The sequence below is a fragment of the Taudactylus pleione genome, unplaced genomic scaffold (genome assembly GCF_031769625.1).
Source record: "Taudactylus pleione unplaced genomic scaffold, aTauple2 ptg000442l, whole genome shotgun sequence".
NCBI lineage: Eukaryota > Metazoa > Chordata > Amphibia > Anura > Myobatrachidae > Taudactylus > Taudactylus pleione.
The window spans coordinates 7,767,878-7,784,852 of NW_028284844.1; the positions used below are offsets into that span (position 1 = coordinate 7,767,878).

Genomic DNA, 16,975 nt, shown 5'->3' on the forward strand with positions numbered 1-16,975 from the left:
ACGGCAGCTCAGCTGACTTTGCAATACTGTCGTGATAAATGCGTGAGAAATACATTTTTTTTTAATGCAGTGATATGAAAAATACTAAAAAAATGTATATATATATTATACTTATCGCTGTGATGGGGGAATTAATAATTAATAGGTCCCTGAATCATTTATGCCGTCTTAAAATAACAATAAAAATTATTGTTGCCCATTAAATCTGTGATTCCAGTCACCTGGTCCTTGTGCATTGATCATACAGTAAACACATAAATGACTTTCTTCATTCCATCAGCAGTTTTTTTCTGACATTTAAAAACATTTCGTTTCAGTAAAATTATATGGTTAAAAGCCTTTGAGTAAAAGTCATCTCTCACTATTATCTTTATTCTATAGCTTCCCACTTTGAATATTTATTATATACAGTACTTTGAGGGTACATCTCCAGACAGCGCTGTCATTACAGTTTATCACTACATGAGAATGACTCATTCCTGCGCAGAGGAATTATGTAAAGACGCTCGTTGAACATCAAACACGCTGACATTTTGTTCCTTATTTAAAACGCCATTCTCTTGCAGAAATATATTATTGTCCTGTGAGCTTATTAACGCCCCAGACTGTACGATATTGAAATTACAGAGTTGTATCAAAGAATTGTGGGGTCTTCTTTGGAATATATCATTTTTTTTTCTTTTAAACCTGTGGGGTTGTTTTTAATTTTTTTACAAATGTTTTTCTCTTTACACCGATAAATTGACATTGGCGGGAAAGTCGATAGTGAGTTCAGACGTGACCGACATTTGCAGTCTAAGTTTATACTTCGTACACTATGCCGGACACAGCTATAGACTGGGAGCGTTTGCGTTGTGGTGCTGTTTTTCTGGCGCTCTATGGGGTCACTTGCGTTTGCCACAGATGAAGGAGATGAGGTAACTGAAGTGGCTTTCAATGACGTGCAAGCGCTCATTCAGCGCTGCAGGATGAATACCATCACGTTTGTGATATGGAGTCAATACAAGTGGGTATGGCCGTTTGTGCCCTTAAAGTGACATGATCAGTGCTGATTTCTCATTTTTAAGTCAAAGGAATACTGTAGACTCCGGGCCTGATTCAGACCCGGACGCTATTTGCGGACGGTCGTTCTAAAAAAGGGGCCGTATATTTAAATTGAGCACTCGCTCTTTGCGGTTTGTTGACGCCTCTATGTCTGAGCGAGCGTCCGAAAAATGCGCTCGCTATTTTGTGAAGACGCCCCTTTGCCGTTCGCATCACACGTCATCTCCCGTATTTATTAGATTAATCGGGAGCATCGAAAGGCATCTGAACTGCTCGCAGTGCTTGTGGTAGGATTTTCTTACCACTATCACTGCGAGCAGTTCAGGCTAAAAGACAACCAAGTGACGTGGTCGATGACGCTCCTTTACTAATCATGCACTCCCATTAAATGCCCTTTTGACCGTTAGGCACGCCTGCGTTCGGATCTCCACTCCCCCGTTTTCAAGCACCTTCCCCTGTTACCCTAGATACTGACGCCTATCTTTAGCCAGATGCCCAGCATCCCGAAGGAAGGTAAGTGGGGACTCTTAGCTGTTAGCCGCGGGGGGTGAGGGTTAGTATTAGGCACCCGGGGGGGGGATCTTAGGGATAGGCACCCCCCGGGAGGGTTAGGATTAGACTAGGGGAAGGGGGGTTATGGTTAGGCACCACTGGGGAGAGGTTAGGGTTAGGCATCCCCGCAGGTTAGGTTTAGGGTGCGGGAAGGGGGGGTAGGGTGCGGGAAGGGGGGGTTAGGGTTAGGCATCACCGGAAGGAGGTTAGGGTTATGCACCAATAAGGGAGGGTTAGGGTTAGGGGTGGTAGAAGGGAGGGTTAGGGTACTTACCAGCCCCAGTAGGGATCCTGATGGTTCGGGCTTCCAGCATCAGTATTTAGTCTGCCGGCAAAACATCCGGCGCATTACATACCGATTCCGATATAACATAGCTTGTTTACTTCATGAGGACATCCAACTTTAGTGGTCCAGCAGTGGACCTGGTTCACTACCGAATGCAACTGCGATAGTATGCAAATACATTGCGATCGCTATCCCGTCACAGCACTACATAGGGACGCCCACTTTACTTACCACACATCCATACTGTTTAGCAAGGCTGCGAAACCATCGGTACAATCGAGTACCATCTGACCCATATGCACACTTGCACAAGCCCTGACCTTATTTAGAAATTGCTAACAACCACGCACGCTATGAGGTCTCAGGCTGCGTATGGCCATCGCAGTGGATCATTTATGAACACCCCTGCAACGGCGTTGAAACGCACTGGCACACCTGCGTTCAACCGACCCCCCCCCCATCACCATCCACAAACGGCACCCAGATCACCTTGGCTAGTTCCTGTACTGCAATGCATACACATGCATAGAACGCAACAATTGGCCGATTGTGTTCGTATTAGCAACTGCGTTCCTTGCTGAATCAGGCTCTGTGTTCTCTACTCCACAATATAGCACTATTGGGGAGATTTATCAAAGCTTGGAGAGAGATAAAGTGGCGAGAGATAAAGGGGGAGATGTACTAAGCCTTTCCACTTAATCTCTCTCCAAGACTTGGTACATCTACCCCAAAGTACCAACCAATCAACTCCTGACTGTAATTTTTCAAACACAGTGCGTGATGCAATAAGTGTCGCATTTTGGATGCGATGCATTCCACCAATGATCACATGCATAGCTGCGTTTAGTAACGCCGAATGCATGATGATCTAAGCAATGGACAGCTATCCCGATAAGAGCTCTCCTTTTAGGTGTGGGGATTTCCGCGTTTATGACCTGGGAGTCCCTCAGCGCATGCGCGTCTGTCGGCTAGCGCATGCCCGAGCTGCAGTGGACCCTGGGAAGAGCTCTCTGGAGCTCGGTGCATGCGGTCAAACCTCCAAAAACTTAATTTTCGGAGGTTTGACCGCATTTTTCTTCATAGTGTATCCAGCCCACAACCTGGAAAATGACAGTTAGGAGCTGATTGGTTGGTACTTTATATTTCTCCAAACATTGATAAATCCCTTTTATCTGAAGAACTGTCCTTAGGATTATACTGCCGAATTGAGTATATTGTGAGTATATTCTCATAGGACATAACCAGGGCCAGACTAGCAATGGGGCAGATGGGACTACAGCTCCAAACCCCCACATAAAATTAGGCCCATCATCATAACAGCATGATGATGACAAACTCGCCACACAAACAGCCATAAATCAAGTACTTTTACATATTAGGGAGACATTGAGGCTGAGGGGTCTATTTATCAAGCAGTGAAAAGTGTGGAGAAGTGTACCAGTGGATAAGTTGCCCATAGCAACCAATCAGCATTGAAGTAGCATTTATCAAGTACAGTCTATAAAATAATAAGCAGGAGCTGATTGGTTGCTATGGGAAACTTCTCTACATACACTTTTCACTACTTGATAAATAGACCCAACACTGGTCACACTCACCCAGCACTGGTCACACCCACATGGATCTGTTCACACCCACCCAACACTGGTGACACCCACATGGCTCTGGCAACACCCACACAGCACAGGTCACACCTCCTCCGCTTCACACATTAGGGCCCTTGATCATTTTTTTGCTCCAGGCCCATGTGACCCTGGACATCACAGCTGCCCTCTGACCTATCATGTGCCAAGTATGTGTGGCCATACCTTCAGCCAAAAAGATGTTTGCGGGATGCGTACTGCCTTCGCCATTTCGTATTGAAATCACATCATAACCATTGTATTTTCCTGCAGAAGATGTTACTGTACTATTACATTACTTTTAAACTTTAATGAAATAACTAATTGCAACGCTAAAGGCATCTTGCTATTTGTGAAACCTGAGTAATAATTTCATTATTTGCAATTATCTCATTTATATATGAAAATATTCTTATCCCATGATGCAGATTTTAATGAGTTCTGCTCTAAATGATCTTTATTATAATTTCGGGCCCATTTATAGCATGCCGACATTTTCTGCTGCGCTACTGGAGGTAACTGTAATTAACACAAATCGTGATGTACTGTGTGATATAAATGGATCTCATTCTTGATTGAGGAGTTTGAAGCACAGAGAGATTTTACATTCTGATGTATGTACAATATATAATTATTTCCAAGTTGGGTATTTGCATGTGTGGAAATCTACACCTAATATACACCCAATAGAAGAGGTTACTATCTATCTATCTCATATCTATCTCATCTATCTATCTATCTATCTATCTATCTCATAGCGATCTATCTATCTATCTATCTATCTATCTCATATCTATCTATCTATATATCTCATATCTATCTATTTATATATATCATATCTATCTATCTCCAATTAGTTGCCCTTTTTTATGGTAATATTAGCTGGTGCCCGCGGTTTCGCCCAAATGAAATAGCTTCTACCAACATTTTCTCTATATGAGGAGTTCTTGTTGTATTGCTTTGCATAGGGGCCCTGTCGCAGGAGTGGCCCATGTGACCAGCAGCGCAATACAGACTGGTGGCTGCAGCGCCTTCACCCACCACTCACACCAATGTCACTGTGTGCCCTGTACACAGACTGCTATGTAACCTCTCCTATTCACCCACCACTCACACCAATGTCACTGTGTGCCCTGTGCACAGACTGCTATGTAGCCACTCCTGTTCACCCACCACTCACACCAATGTCACTGTGTGCCCTGTGCACAGACTGCTATGTAACCTCTCCTGTTCACCCACCACTCACACCTATGTCACTGTGTGCCCTGTGCACAGACTGCTATGTAACCTCTCCTATTCACCCACCACTCACACCAATGTCACTGTGTGCCATGTGCACAGACTGCTATGTAGCCTATCCTATTCACCCACCACTCACACCAATGTCACTGTGTGCCCTGTGCACAGACTGCTATGTAACCTCTCCTATTCACCCACCACTCACACCAATGTCACTGTGTGCCCTGTGCACAGACTGCTATGTAACCACTCCTGTTCACCCACCACTCACACCAATGTCACTGTGTGCCCTGTGCACAGACTGCTATGTAACCACTCCTGTTCACCCACCACTCACACCTATGTCACTGTGTGCCCTGTGCACAGACTGCTATGTAACCTATCCTATTCACCCACCACTCACACCAATGTCACTGTGTGCCCTGTGCACAGACTGCTATGTAGCCTATCCTATTCATGTGACCGCGGGTACAAAGCACCTCTCCCCCCCACCCCTTACCGGCTGCCCACATGGTGCCACAACTATCTCACCAATGTCACTGTGTGCCCTGTGCACAGACTGCTATGTAGCCTATCCTATTCACCCACCACTCACACCAATGTCACTGTGTGCCCTGTGCACAAACTGCTATGTAGCCTATCCTATTCACCCACCTCTCACACCAATGTCACTGTGTGCCCTGTGCACAGACTGCTATGTAACCTCTCCTATTCATCCACCACTCACACCTATGTCACTGTGTGCCCTGTACACAGACTGCTATGTAACCTATCCTATTCACCCACCACTCACACCAATGTCACTGTGTGCCCTGTGCACAGACTGCTATGTAGCCTATCCTATTCATGTGACCGCGGACACAAAGTACCTTTTCCCCCCACCCCATACTTGCCTTTTCTCCCGAGATGGTCGGGAGCCTCCCGAAAATTTACTCCCCCGCCGTTCGCTCCCCCTTGTAATTGGAGGGTCCGGGGGAGCCGATGACGCGATTCGCACTGATTCGCATCATCGTGGCCCCGCCCCCGGCTGCACAATGTCTGTAATCTAAGTATTGTGTAGCGGGGGCGTGGCCATGATGACATGATCATGCAGTCCTGCCCCAAATTTGCATCACCCGCCCCCTCCCCGCTCTGACGATCTGGCTGCCTCCTCCCGGAAGGGGCAGCCAGATTGTTGACAGCCCTGCCCCACCCTTTTCCGGCTGCCCCCATGATGTCACACCTATCTCTTGCATTGATGATGTCATTACATTTGTTTTTGTTATTGCTGAGCTTTATCTTGACGGATGGAGATGAAACTAAGGGCCTAATTCAGACCCGCTCGCGAGCGGTGAGCGCTCGCGAGCGGGTCGATGTTGGCCAAGTGCGTTTGCGCACGACGAAGGCGGCTCTGTCGTGCGCATGCGCAAGACCCGAATAACGACGGCCTAGCCGTCGCTATGGGTCTCGCACCAAAGGGGGCGTGTTGTCGATGGTGAGTGACAGCACGCTCCATTTGGCGGGCGTGCCGGGGGCGTGGCTGCCCAGACGGAGGCGTTCCCAGGGCTTGCGGCAACGAGTCCCTACCGCAAGGGTCTCGTCACAAGCCCAATGGTCGCGATGGTCTTGACCATCGCGACCATCTTTTTGGCCACTCGCTATAGCTGTGGGTGGTCACCCACAGCTATGCGAGCGGCCAGGAGGCCGCTCTAAAAACTAAGAGGGACGGCCCTGATTCAGAGCGAGCACTCTGTCAGAGCGTCCGGCTCTGAATCAGGGCCTAAGTGTAGGTTATTTCTAGGAGTTTCCACTACACAATGATGCCGTTTTCATGAAAATCAGTTCAGTCGTTTTTGCGCCACCTGGGAACAAACAGACAGACACAACGTTTTTATTATATTAGTATAGATTTATGATACCACAACCTTTGTCATGATTCATGTCATTTTATTTGAAATTTGGTAGAAACACAAACAAAATCTCCATTGTCCACCAATCTCTCTCCAACTGCTGCTGTCCAACATATTTAAGGTTAAGGGGTATATATTTACAAATGTGCAGGTCTTTAGAAGTCGACATGTTGCCCATAGCAACCAATCAGATTCTACTTAACATTTATCTAGGGCCCTTAGAAGATAATAGCTGTAATCTGATTGGTTGCTTTGGGCAACATCTCCACTTCTAGAAACCTGCACTTTAGTAAATAATATACCTCAAAATTTAACTCAGGAAATGATAAAAGCCCCTTAGGAGCATATGTGGAGACAATAGGCCTGATTGCGAGTCGCACGCTCTGCCGATGTCGGACGCAGTGGAGCGACGTTTTTCTATTGCGCATGCATTTAGGATTCACCACATACGCGTCGCGATTGTTAGTTGCACTGAGCCGCAGTACTGATTCAGATGCACAGTGTCTGAGATGTATTACAAATGTATTGGCTGTCCCTGGGCAGTGATGGGGGGGGGTGTGTGTGGATAATCAGGTGTACGAAGATGGCCCGTGTTACCGGACTGTCATGGGAGTGTCGCGGGCGTGTGTTTGCCTCCAAAGACGCTGAATCGCTCGCATAGGAGGCCATACTTAGACGGAGAATCTGCGCCTAGCATAGAGCTGACGCAAATTACGATGGAGCAACCGATGGTGGCGTCTGAAGATGCCTCAAAGGTTTTCACAGCGCCTAGAGATGCTGAATGGGGGCTTGCACATTCTACACAGGGCTGTACACCAGAAAAGGGCTTTATACAGCAGTATTAGCATAAAGTCGCAGGCGGGTCTGCAGCAAAAGACTCACACTGCTGCTGCTGCGGCCAACGGAATATTTTAGAATATTTCTCCCATGGCAACAGCACGGTTGGAGGATACTGTAACAATAGTTACGGAAGCTTTCTAGGATTTTTTCCTATGTATTTTAATTCCCTATAAACCTTTATTTTGGATCTCAGAGCCAGTTGTCTGTGAGCGACTTTACCATTGACCTTTAGAGTATGAGCCCTAAGTCGGAGCCTCCTAGCGAGGTTGTTTGTCACCGTGTTCTCTTACTCACTGTCCCCGATGATAAATAGACCGCATTATCCTTCATTACCATTAATATCCCTAATGTGCCTCGCGTTACTGCTAGCCCTGTCATATGATGCATCATTTTCATATTCGTCCACTCATTTCCATTATCCTGGATTGTGTTATCCATTTCACTCTCATCCCTCATTCTTTACCATTACAGAACGGAGACTTAATATCTTTTGATGAAAATCTCTCTGATGTCATCGAGGTAAGATTGGCTGGAAGTAAAAAAAAAAAAATGATACAACTTGGTACAAAATGAGCACAATAACTGCACACAATACCTAAAATCATTGTCTCAATCACAAGAACGTGGATGAAGAGCTGACTATTTATGATCAATTATTACCGGTGTGATTTCTAGTCAGTCCACGTAAAGCTGTGAATCAACGTAATTGTTGTGTTACAAAGGTTGCAATCAGTTACCGAATGTTTACAGAATGTCGCTGAATATATCACATGAGGAATTCGCAGACAGAACATTATTTCCGCTCTGTAACTCTTGTTTCGTGTCTTGTGTTTTATCATTTTTATTCATGGACATAACCTAACATTCATTCCCAAACATTATTAACCTTTTCTGGTGCTAAAGTATAAAAGCATAAAATTCGTCACTGTTAATTTAATTATTGATTGTTAAATTGATGTATAATTGTTACATTGTAAATATGGCTAATTGTCCTCGACCCTATCTTTCTACATATTTGTTCATGTAAGTGGGGTATATAAATGAATATAAATATAACTCATATCAGCATACTGATTTTTGAATTAAACTTAAATTATACAATAAAATCTCAAATCCTAAAGTAGACAAGTCATTGCGGCCTGATCAGATACAGAACCAGAGCCGTAACTAGACTTTTTTGGTGCCCTGGGCCAGAAAGAGCATTGGCGCCCCCCCCAATAACTGCAGTGATGTTACACAGTAATTATGCAGTATAATTCACCAGCTCTAGAAGTAGGAAAACGCTGGTAAAGCTGAATCTGCAGTAGGATTTGTCCATCAGAATAGTCGTGCACAAGCCTAGAGCCGTCAGTGTCGATCACCGACTGAAGATTAGCTCGCTTGTGATTGCCAAGTAAGAGGTGATGGGTCCGAGTCCAGGGTTTGATAGTATTTTGACATTTGTGTGTTAAATAAAGGAAGATGTGACTGAAGGAGCTTGGTGAGGTTGCCTGATGGAGGGGAGTCGACCAGGGAGAAGATAGGGGGTGGCCAGGTGATACTGGAGATAAAAGAAGAGGAAGCTACAAGTGAGAATGGTTATAAACAGAAAACTGACAGGTGCCGCCGAACAGCTCCCCCTGCCCTGTGGTGCCGTGTGCCGTGGCAAATGTCGCACCACCCTAGCTACGGCCCTGTGCAGTACGTCCTCTAATACTAAGAAGGTTTAAAGTAGGGATGTGCAGGCTCGGATAGGTTCGAGTTTGCACGTGGAGTTCGGATTTTTCCCTCCAAAAAAACGGAACTCAGAACGAGGCAAAACGTCATCTTACATGGACGAACATCATCATTCCTGGACAAAAGACCAGGAATGATGATGTTCGTCCATGTAAGATGACGTTTTGCCTCGTTCTGAGTTCCGTTTTTTTGGAGGGAAAAATCCGAACTCCACGTGCAAACTCGAACCTATCCGAGCCTGCACATCCCTAGTTTAAAGGGGTGCTATTTTTGCTATTACTGGAATTATCTAACTGCTTGCTGTAACAGGAGTAGTCCCTATAGGACTGGAAAAAAGGGAGCTTAGTCCTACATCACAAAGGCAGAAGTAGATAAGAGGCTGCCACCCCGCCTTTATCTGGCTCTGTGGCTGCAGGCTGGGAGGCAGTAAAGAACTGGGTGCTCTGATAATTCACAATCACAGCAGCCGGGGAGCAACTTTCTCTGCCTGCCTCTCGGTACAGAGCGAGCGGATCCACACTCCCTGTAGCTGCCCCAGGACCAGCCCGTCACTGCTCGAAAGCCCTTAGAATCTGGGAGCCCTGGGCAGCTACCCAGTGTGTCCATATGGTAAAATGGCCTTGGCTGTAAGAGGACAAAGTTCAGAGCGGACACATAGATGGGACTGCGGGATATGCTGGGTTGTGGATTTGCAGAGTTCCGTCTGTTTTCAGACAGTTCTCTTGCACCAAGTATAGGGCTGGCAAGTGCGTGATGGCGACTATAAAACCCAACATACGGATAGGTACAGCCCAAGAATGCACACAACACAGTATACAGCAGATCATACACATTTATTTCCACCAACACAATGTGGGAGGGTAACAGGATAGACACACCGATGGGAAGGGATGGGTAGGACTGATCACAATAATTAATGGGATTAGTAGATATGAGAATCACAAGGAATCTGAATAACTGATCAATTAAAAAAAAAAAAAAGTAAAAATCGAGAACTTGGCTTGATATGGGAGAAGTTGCCCATAGCAACCAATCAGCTTGTGGCTATCGTTATATCTAGTACATTATAACAGGGATAGGCAAACCTGTGGCACTCCAGATGCTCTGGAACTACAAATCACAGCATGACCTGCCACTGTTTTGCTGTTAAGGCATGCTAAAACTGTGGCAGGACATGCTGGGGCACGTAGTCCCACAGTTGTTGGAGTGCCACAGGTTGCTTAGCTCTGTTCTATAAAATGGTAGGGAGAAGCTGATGGTTGCTATGGGCAACACCACCTGTCTTCTGTACCTTTGTTATGTCTGGACTTATCAAACATTGATTACATGCTCCTTGTCATTGCTCAATTAGATATAAAAATGCAGAATAGGCGGAAGAGAGGGGTCTGCCTTCTCTGGCCCTCATCCCAGTTCTCAAATCCTCGGCTCGGTCTGGCATTAGGAATGTTTAGTCTTTTTTTTCTAAGCTTCCTTAAGTAGGACGTTCTGAATAAGCCTGAGTGTTTAAAAGCAGGTCAAGTGCACTGTGAATAATTTATTCACAAACCTTCTTCCTTGTTACAGATTATATTACCAAGTGAAAGCATGGCACATTGAGATTAACTGCAGAGGACAACATTGTGTTTCTTGACGGTTGGGCTTCTTCTGTGTGTATTTAGGGGCCCATCTAGCAATAATCGTATACTCACTGCCATCTGGGCACGATATTGGCGCACATGATCACATTGCAGTAGGCGATATTAGCGACCAAATTTAATAAATAGCACACGCAGGGACACGGGGCTCCGGAGTGAAGTGACCGCATAAGTGGTCTCCTCACTCCTCTATCAGGACTCCTGCGCAAGCGAGGTCTGCAACTTATAAGAGAGATGTGGGCGGACCCCCCGTGTTTTGGTTTTAGTTCTAATTCATCATCGTGTTTTGGTTTTGGTAAAACCGCCCTCTTTTTTTTTTTCGTTTGGATTCAATTTTGGATCGATGAAAAAATTTAAAAACAGCTAAAAACGTGATTTGGACCTGTGTACATACAATCCAAAACCCGAGTTTGGTTTTTAAATCTGAGATTCCGAACAACAGCAGAATCGAGCCGGGACTCAATTCCACTCAGAGCCCCAAAGTGATTCTAAACTGGGATTTGATCTGACTCGGAACCACAAAGGGTGTGTTCGTATTTCAGGAAAAACAAACCGCACATCTCAACTTATAAGTAGAATGTATGCAGGGCCAGATTAACAAAGGGGCGGATGGAGCTACAGCTCCAGGCCTCCACATAAAAATAGGCCCATTGTCATGACAACATGATGTTGACTGGCCATCTGCTCTCCACACTGTCAGCCATAAATAAGTAGTAAAATTGTATTTGTATTTACCTCACAAAATTAAGCTTTTAGATTGTTTTTTTTTTATGGAGACATTGGGGCTGAGAGTATAGGTGTACACGCCCAAATGGCACTGGCCACACCCACAGAGCACTGGGCACACCTCCTCTGCTTTTCATAATAGGCCCTTGGTCATTTTCAGCTCCAGGCCCATGTGGCCCTCAATCCGGCCCTCAATGTATGGACAGACAGAGGTTCTAATTCAATACTGCTCAGTGTCATACTTGCCAACTCTCCCTCATTGTCAGGGAGACTCCCTGAAATAGCAGCAATTTCCCTGTCTCCCTGAAGAGTCTAGGGGTACATTTAACATTTAATAAGATGGGAGTTATGTTAAGAAGTGATGTTGCCCATAGCAACCAATCAGATTCTACTTCTTATTTATCTAGCATCTTCTAGAAGATAATACCTGGACTCTGATTGGTTGCTATGGGCAACATCACTTCTTAATTGAACTCCAATCTTAGTAAATTTACCCCTAGCAATGGGGGCGGAGAGGGGGCGTGGCTTCTGAATCAAGTCATTTTGGCCCAGCCCCCGTTACACAATGGCGAGATTTTCGGCATTGTGAAGCAGGGGACGGGGTCATAATGACACGATTCAGCACAAATCGTGTCATCGGCCCCCCGCTATGGGGGATTGTCTGAGATTCGCTGGGGCTCTCCGGGGGGTCGGCTGCTGGCCGAGGGGTTTACCTACTTTTCCGGGGGGGCCAGGAGCCCCACCCAATTTTTTGGCCGGGAGAGTATGTACCTTACCCCCATTATGAAGCCGTTCTATATAAAAAAAACAGATCTATATACATTCAAATTGGATAATCAGTGCCATTTCCCTGCATTGGTTATAATAAAGCACAATGATCCCTATGCAAAAGTATCTGTATGTTTTCATCAACAAATAGATCTTACTGACTGCTTTGGGGCTCATTTACATTAGGATGTAAGGCAATGTTATGACACGCCTGTCAGATGTAGTAGGACATGCCCATCACATGTATGACATGACCCTCAGATGTAGCAGGACACGCCCACTTTACCACCACGCTCATAGGTGCTGCTTTCACAATCTCCCTGAAATCTTTTTTCAAAAGTAGGAAAGTATGTCCAATGTGTCACAAGACACGGTATCACTGTGATGTTATTATCATTAACATAATACGTTACACAATCGTTGCTAATTTTCCCTCACGCCTTCATGGGCTACAATGGAAAATTAGCAAAGATATTGGTCAAAAAGTGCTTTGATTCCAATTGTTCCCAAGGTATTCGTGACCAACAAGCTTAATTGAATTGCCCCTTAATGTTTTATTATACAGTAACCGACACTGTTTTCTTCTCACAGTGAGGCGGACATTTTCTGTGATTAAATCATAGGATAATATGGCTGTTGTTACGCCACTGCCCATAAGTGTACAGCGCTGTGTAGGATCCAGCACATTATTTATTATAATATCTTATTTATCGGATGAATGGACATATAAAGTTAGGGACTCTGATGTGGTATAAGGGACTCTGTAGCCTGATGGTAGAACCTATGCAGCACATCCAGAAACTGACCCCTCCCGAGAACTGCTAGTACTACTGAGCTTCCCCAGGCACCTCCTGCTTGGTGTATAGTTACCATGCAATCCTTCCCAAAATGTGAGCAGGGATGAACCAGGATGTCGGCTGCAATTACTCTATAAGCACAAAGATGCCTATTTAATAATCAATTCTGCCCTTAAAATATGCAAAAACTGCTGTTTCCATATGTTTAAGGCATACATGCCTACTCTCCCGGGAATCGCGGGAGGCTCACGATTTTTCGGGTAACCCCCCGCGATCCCGGAAGAGTAGGCATATCTCCCGCATCCCGCCCACTTCCTAGTGAAGTGGGCAGGATGGGGAGATTTTACCTGAAATTATCGGGTCCGTCGGGAAGGGGCGGGGCTAAAATAAGCAAATCGCGTCCTTTAGCCCCGCCCCCTCCTCACGGACCCGCGAATCACGGGGGGTTTCTGTAAAGGGGGCGGGGCCTAATGCCGTCTATCGTCTGGCCCCGCCCCCCGAAGAGGAGAGCAGCAGGTCCCCTCCTGCTGCTCCCGGAAAGCTGCCCAGCAAAGTAGGTAAGTATGGTTTAAGGGTAGAATCCCACAGCAGCCATCCCCATATTTTTTATGGGGACGGTATATAACAATAACCGCAAAGCTTTGCTATCTGGCTTGGCTGGGGTCCTGCTGTGCATTGCGGCCATTACAGCACTGAACATACGCAGCTTGAGAATGAGCAGTAGCCGCAAAGGGGCCCATAGGTAGAAGTAAAATTATTGCGGATCCAATAAGAGCCCATCCAGGAGACCTAAATTAATACATAGTGAATAAAAAATCCTTATTGGTGCTATATGCGTCGATAAGGATTCTTAATATTCGCATTTAATAATAAATATGCCCAAAGACCCAAACAAAGAAGAAAGGGGGGATTGAGTGCATTAGTGACAGGAATCTATATGAAATATATGTGTGTTTGCAAGAAAGCGGCACTCCAAACATCAGGTCCAACCAGAGTGTTTATTTAAGCATACAGCAATATAGAGCAACAACGTTACAGGCAACTTACTGGGGTTGGGTACGGGATGCCGGCGTTCAGGGGTTCCCAACGGGCAGAATCCCGACGGGGTTAAAATACTAACACTTTGTCGGTCAGTATGCTAACCCTCCCCCTCTCCCTACCTTAACCCTAACCCTCCCTCCCCGGTGCCTAACCCTAACCTCCTCTCCGCACCCTAAACCTAACTATCCCCCTAGTGCCTAACCCCAACCCCTAATGCTACCCCACCCCCAAACCTCTGCTACTTACCTTCGGGACTCCGGTGGTCCAGATGCCGGCGCCGGGATTCTGACCGCCGGAATCCCTTCCGTCTGTATTGCTACTGCAACCCACTTACTGCCCTTACTCTAGCTTGATCGAGCTTGGGAAAGGGTTGTAAACTGCCCTAACTATTTATTTACATAATAGACAGAGTTAAGGGGGGGCACAATAGTGAATTGTTGCTGGGGCTTGGCATAATCTCGCTGCATCGGTCTCAGCGCCGAAATTGCGTCACAGAGATCTCCATCCCCAATTTCTACTACGTGCGTGTCACTCCCAAATCACGTCCAATGCATTTCGTCATCATGGAGATCTCTGTGATGTGAGTCCGGCGCTGCGACTACACCAAGCTCCAGCGATGACTTATAGAAAACCTGAACAGTATATCTTGATGTACGTAATTTTAACCTTTATTAAACTGCATATAAAAACATTCTCCCCCATTGTGCACCCCTAACTCTTTATTATGGAATAATTTGTGTGGCCTAGGGGTTGCTGCAGGAGCCGGTGGACAGAAAGCAGGCGATATCGCCAATATCTCCTGCTTTTCTCTGTGGTACATTTAAGGTATACTTAATTCTGCCATTAAATATACGGAAAAAAGCGGTTTCCTCATATTTGAAGGGCAGAGGGCCTGATTCACTACGGAACGCAACTGCGAATGTAATAGCGATTACGAACGCAGTTCAACTGCGATAGTATGCTAATTCATTGCGATCGCTATGCCACCGCAGCACAACATAAGGACTCCCACCTTACCTTACGCACATCCGTAATGTTTAGCAAGACTGCAAAACCATCGAGTACCATCGCAGCCTCACGCACACTTGCACAAGCTCTGACCTTACTCAGGAATTGTTTTCAGCCCACACTGTGAGTCCTCAGGCTGCGTAAGGCATCGCAGTGGCTAATTTGTGCACGCCCCTGCAACGCCCCGACCACCCCCCCATCACCACCCACAAACGGCACTTCCCGTCACTCACTCTGTGATGGGTCTGCGTAGCCGCTGCGATCGCTGTTCCGATCGCAGTGGCCAGTTTACGCACTGCGATTCATATGCATGCGCGGTACGCAACAATCGGCCGATTGTGTGCGTATTAGCATTTGCGTTCCTTGCTGAATCAGGCCCAGAATTCATTCAGAAATATGCCCTTTAGTAAGTATAAAAGGTATATAATTAGTTATTAATTATGATAAGGTATTCAGTTTTTAAATTATCCATATTTGCATAGGAATATAATGTAATAACCGCTGTAATAACCGCTGCAATTCATTAATCTGTAATTAATGTCTGCTAATGAATTAATCGGTAATTATCAGAATTTGTGGTGATTGTGCTGTCATTTGCCCATAAGAAATCAGTAATGTTTTCTCTCCTTATCACTTTCTGTTTTCTCTTAGGCTGTTACGCAATTAGCACTATTTGGGGATATGTCCACTCCGCCCGACATTACGTCACCTTCTGTAAGTGAAAAAAAATCCTTTCTTTTCTATTTTTTTCCCCGTTATGTGCCTTTCATGAATTAATATAGAAGCTTACACTGCAGTGTGATTGGGCTGTACACTCACAGTGCAGGCGGCCATTTTGGTGGCTGAACTCCTGTTTCTGAGAACGATACCTCTCAATTGGCTTTTTTTGTTGTTTTTTCTCTCAATTTTTGTAAAATTTTTGAAGGGAGGATAAAACAGCTCCTAGGGCGCAAATGGCTGCCCGCTGCTCAAGTCATCTGTTCATCTAAGCCACTGAATAGTTTGGTAGGCGAGTTCACAGAAATACGGCAGCGTCTGGTGAGCAACTCCTCAGAGTTTTAACATTCAGGTGAAGGCAAAATGGTAAAAGGTGCCACATATGAAAAATATTTTTCCAAGAGTTCAGTTTCACTACAGAACGCAGGTTCAAATATCCCCCTAAGTTTAGTCATTTGTCTAAATTGAAAGGTGAATGAACCTACAGTATGAGAAACTCAGATTTAAAGCTTCCTAGCCAAAGTGAACCTTGGGCCGCAGGTAGATAAACCCTGCCACTCTTCTAATCCTCTAAGCCATCGTATAACATGTAACAGAGTAACCACTAAACCCATGTTGACATTTGTGCAGTGAAAACTGCTTACTATTATTGCTCTTTTCCAGCTGTTTTGGCATATGTGAGCCTTGGGGATAAATTAGGGCCACGGGCATCTGTCTGATTAACTGCAGTTGTTTAGCGTCGTATGGAGATGGATAATTAAATGAATTCACTGGGAACACAACCGCCGCGATCATACATCAGACGCCACAAGCAGTTCAAGGGCAGAAGTTCCCCTCGCCCCGTTATAGATTGCATGCTCCGGGAACGCCTGTAAATTATAAGCCGGCCATTGGGGGCACCTGACAAGAGCTTCTCAGTTCAATTTAAATCTTATTTCTGGCTCAGAAATAATCCACTAGTTGTCTCTTGCACTGACTCCTCCAATAAAGCCGAAGCTTCATTCGATATTTATCTATTGTGTATGGGGATGTACAAAAGTGACACATAATACATGTAATACAAATGATGCTTATCTTCACATTAAACAAAGTATTC

The 16,975-nt window shown here is 45.4% G+C and overlaps 1 protein-coding gene across 3 annotated transcripts in view; it reads left to right on the top strand.

The window, feature by feature from the left end:
- Positions 1 to 16,975, top strand: part of DAB1 (DAB adaptor protein 1) — an 862,015-nt gene that overhangs the window by 801,490 nt on the left and 43,550 nt on the right. For 2 of the 3 annotated variants that reach the window (XM_088447883.1, XM_088447884.1), the window contains 2 exons: positions 7,944 to 7,991; positions 15,814 to 15,876. In XM_088447883.1, coding sequence (XP_088304009.1) covers positions 7,944 to 7,991; positions 15,814 to 15,876 — 111 coding nt within the window. The remainder of the gene's footprint in view (positions 1 to 7,943; positions 7,992 to 15,813; positions 15,877 to 16,975) is intronic. The other variant, XM_088447885.1, reaches the window with a different exon arrangement.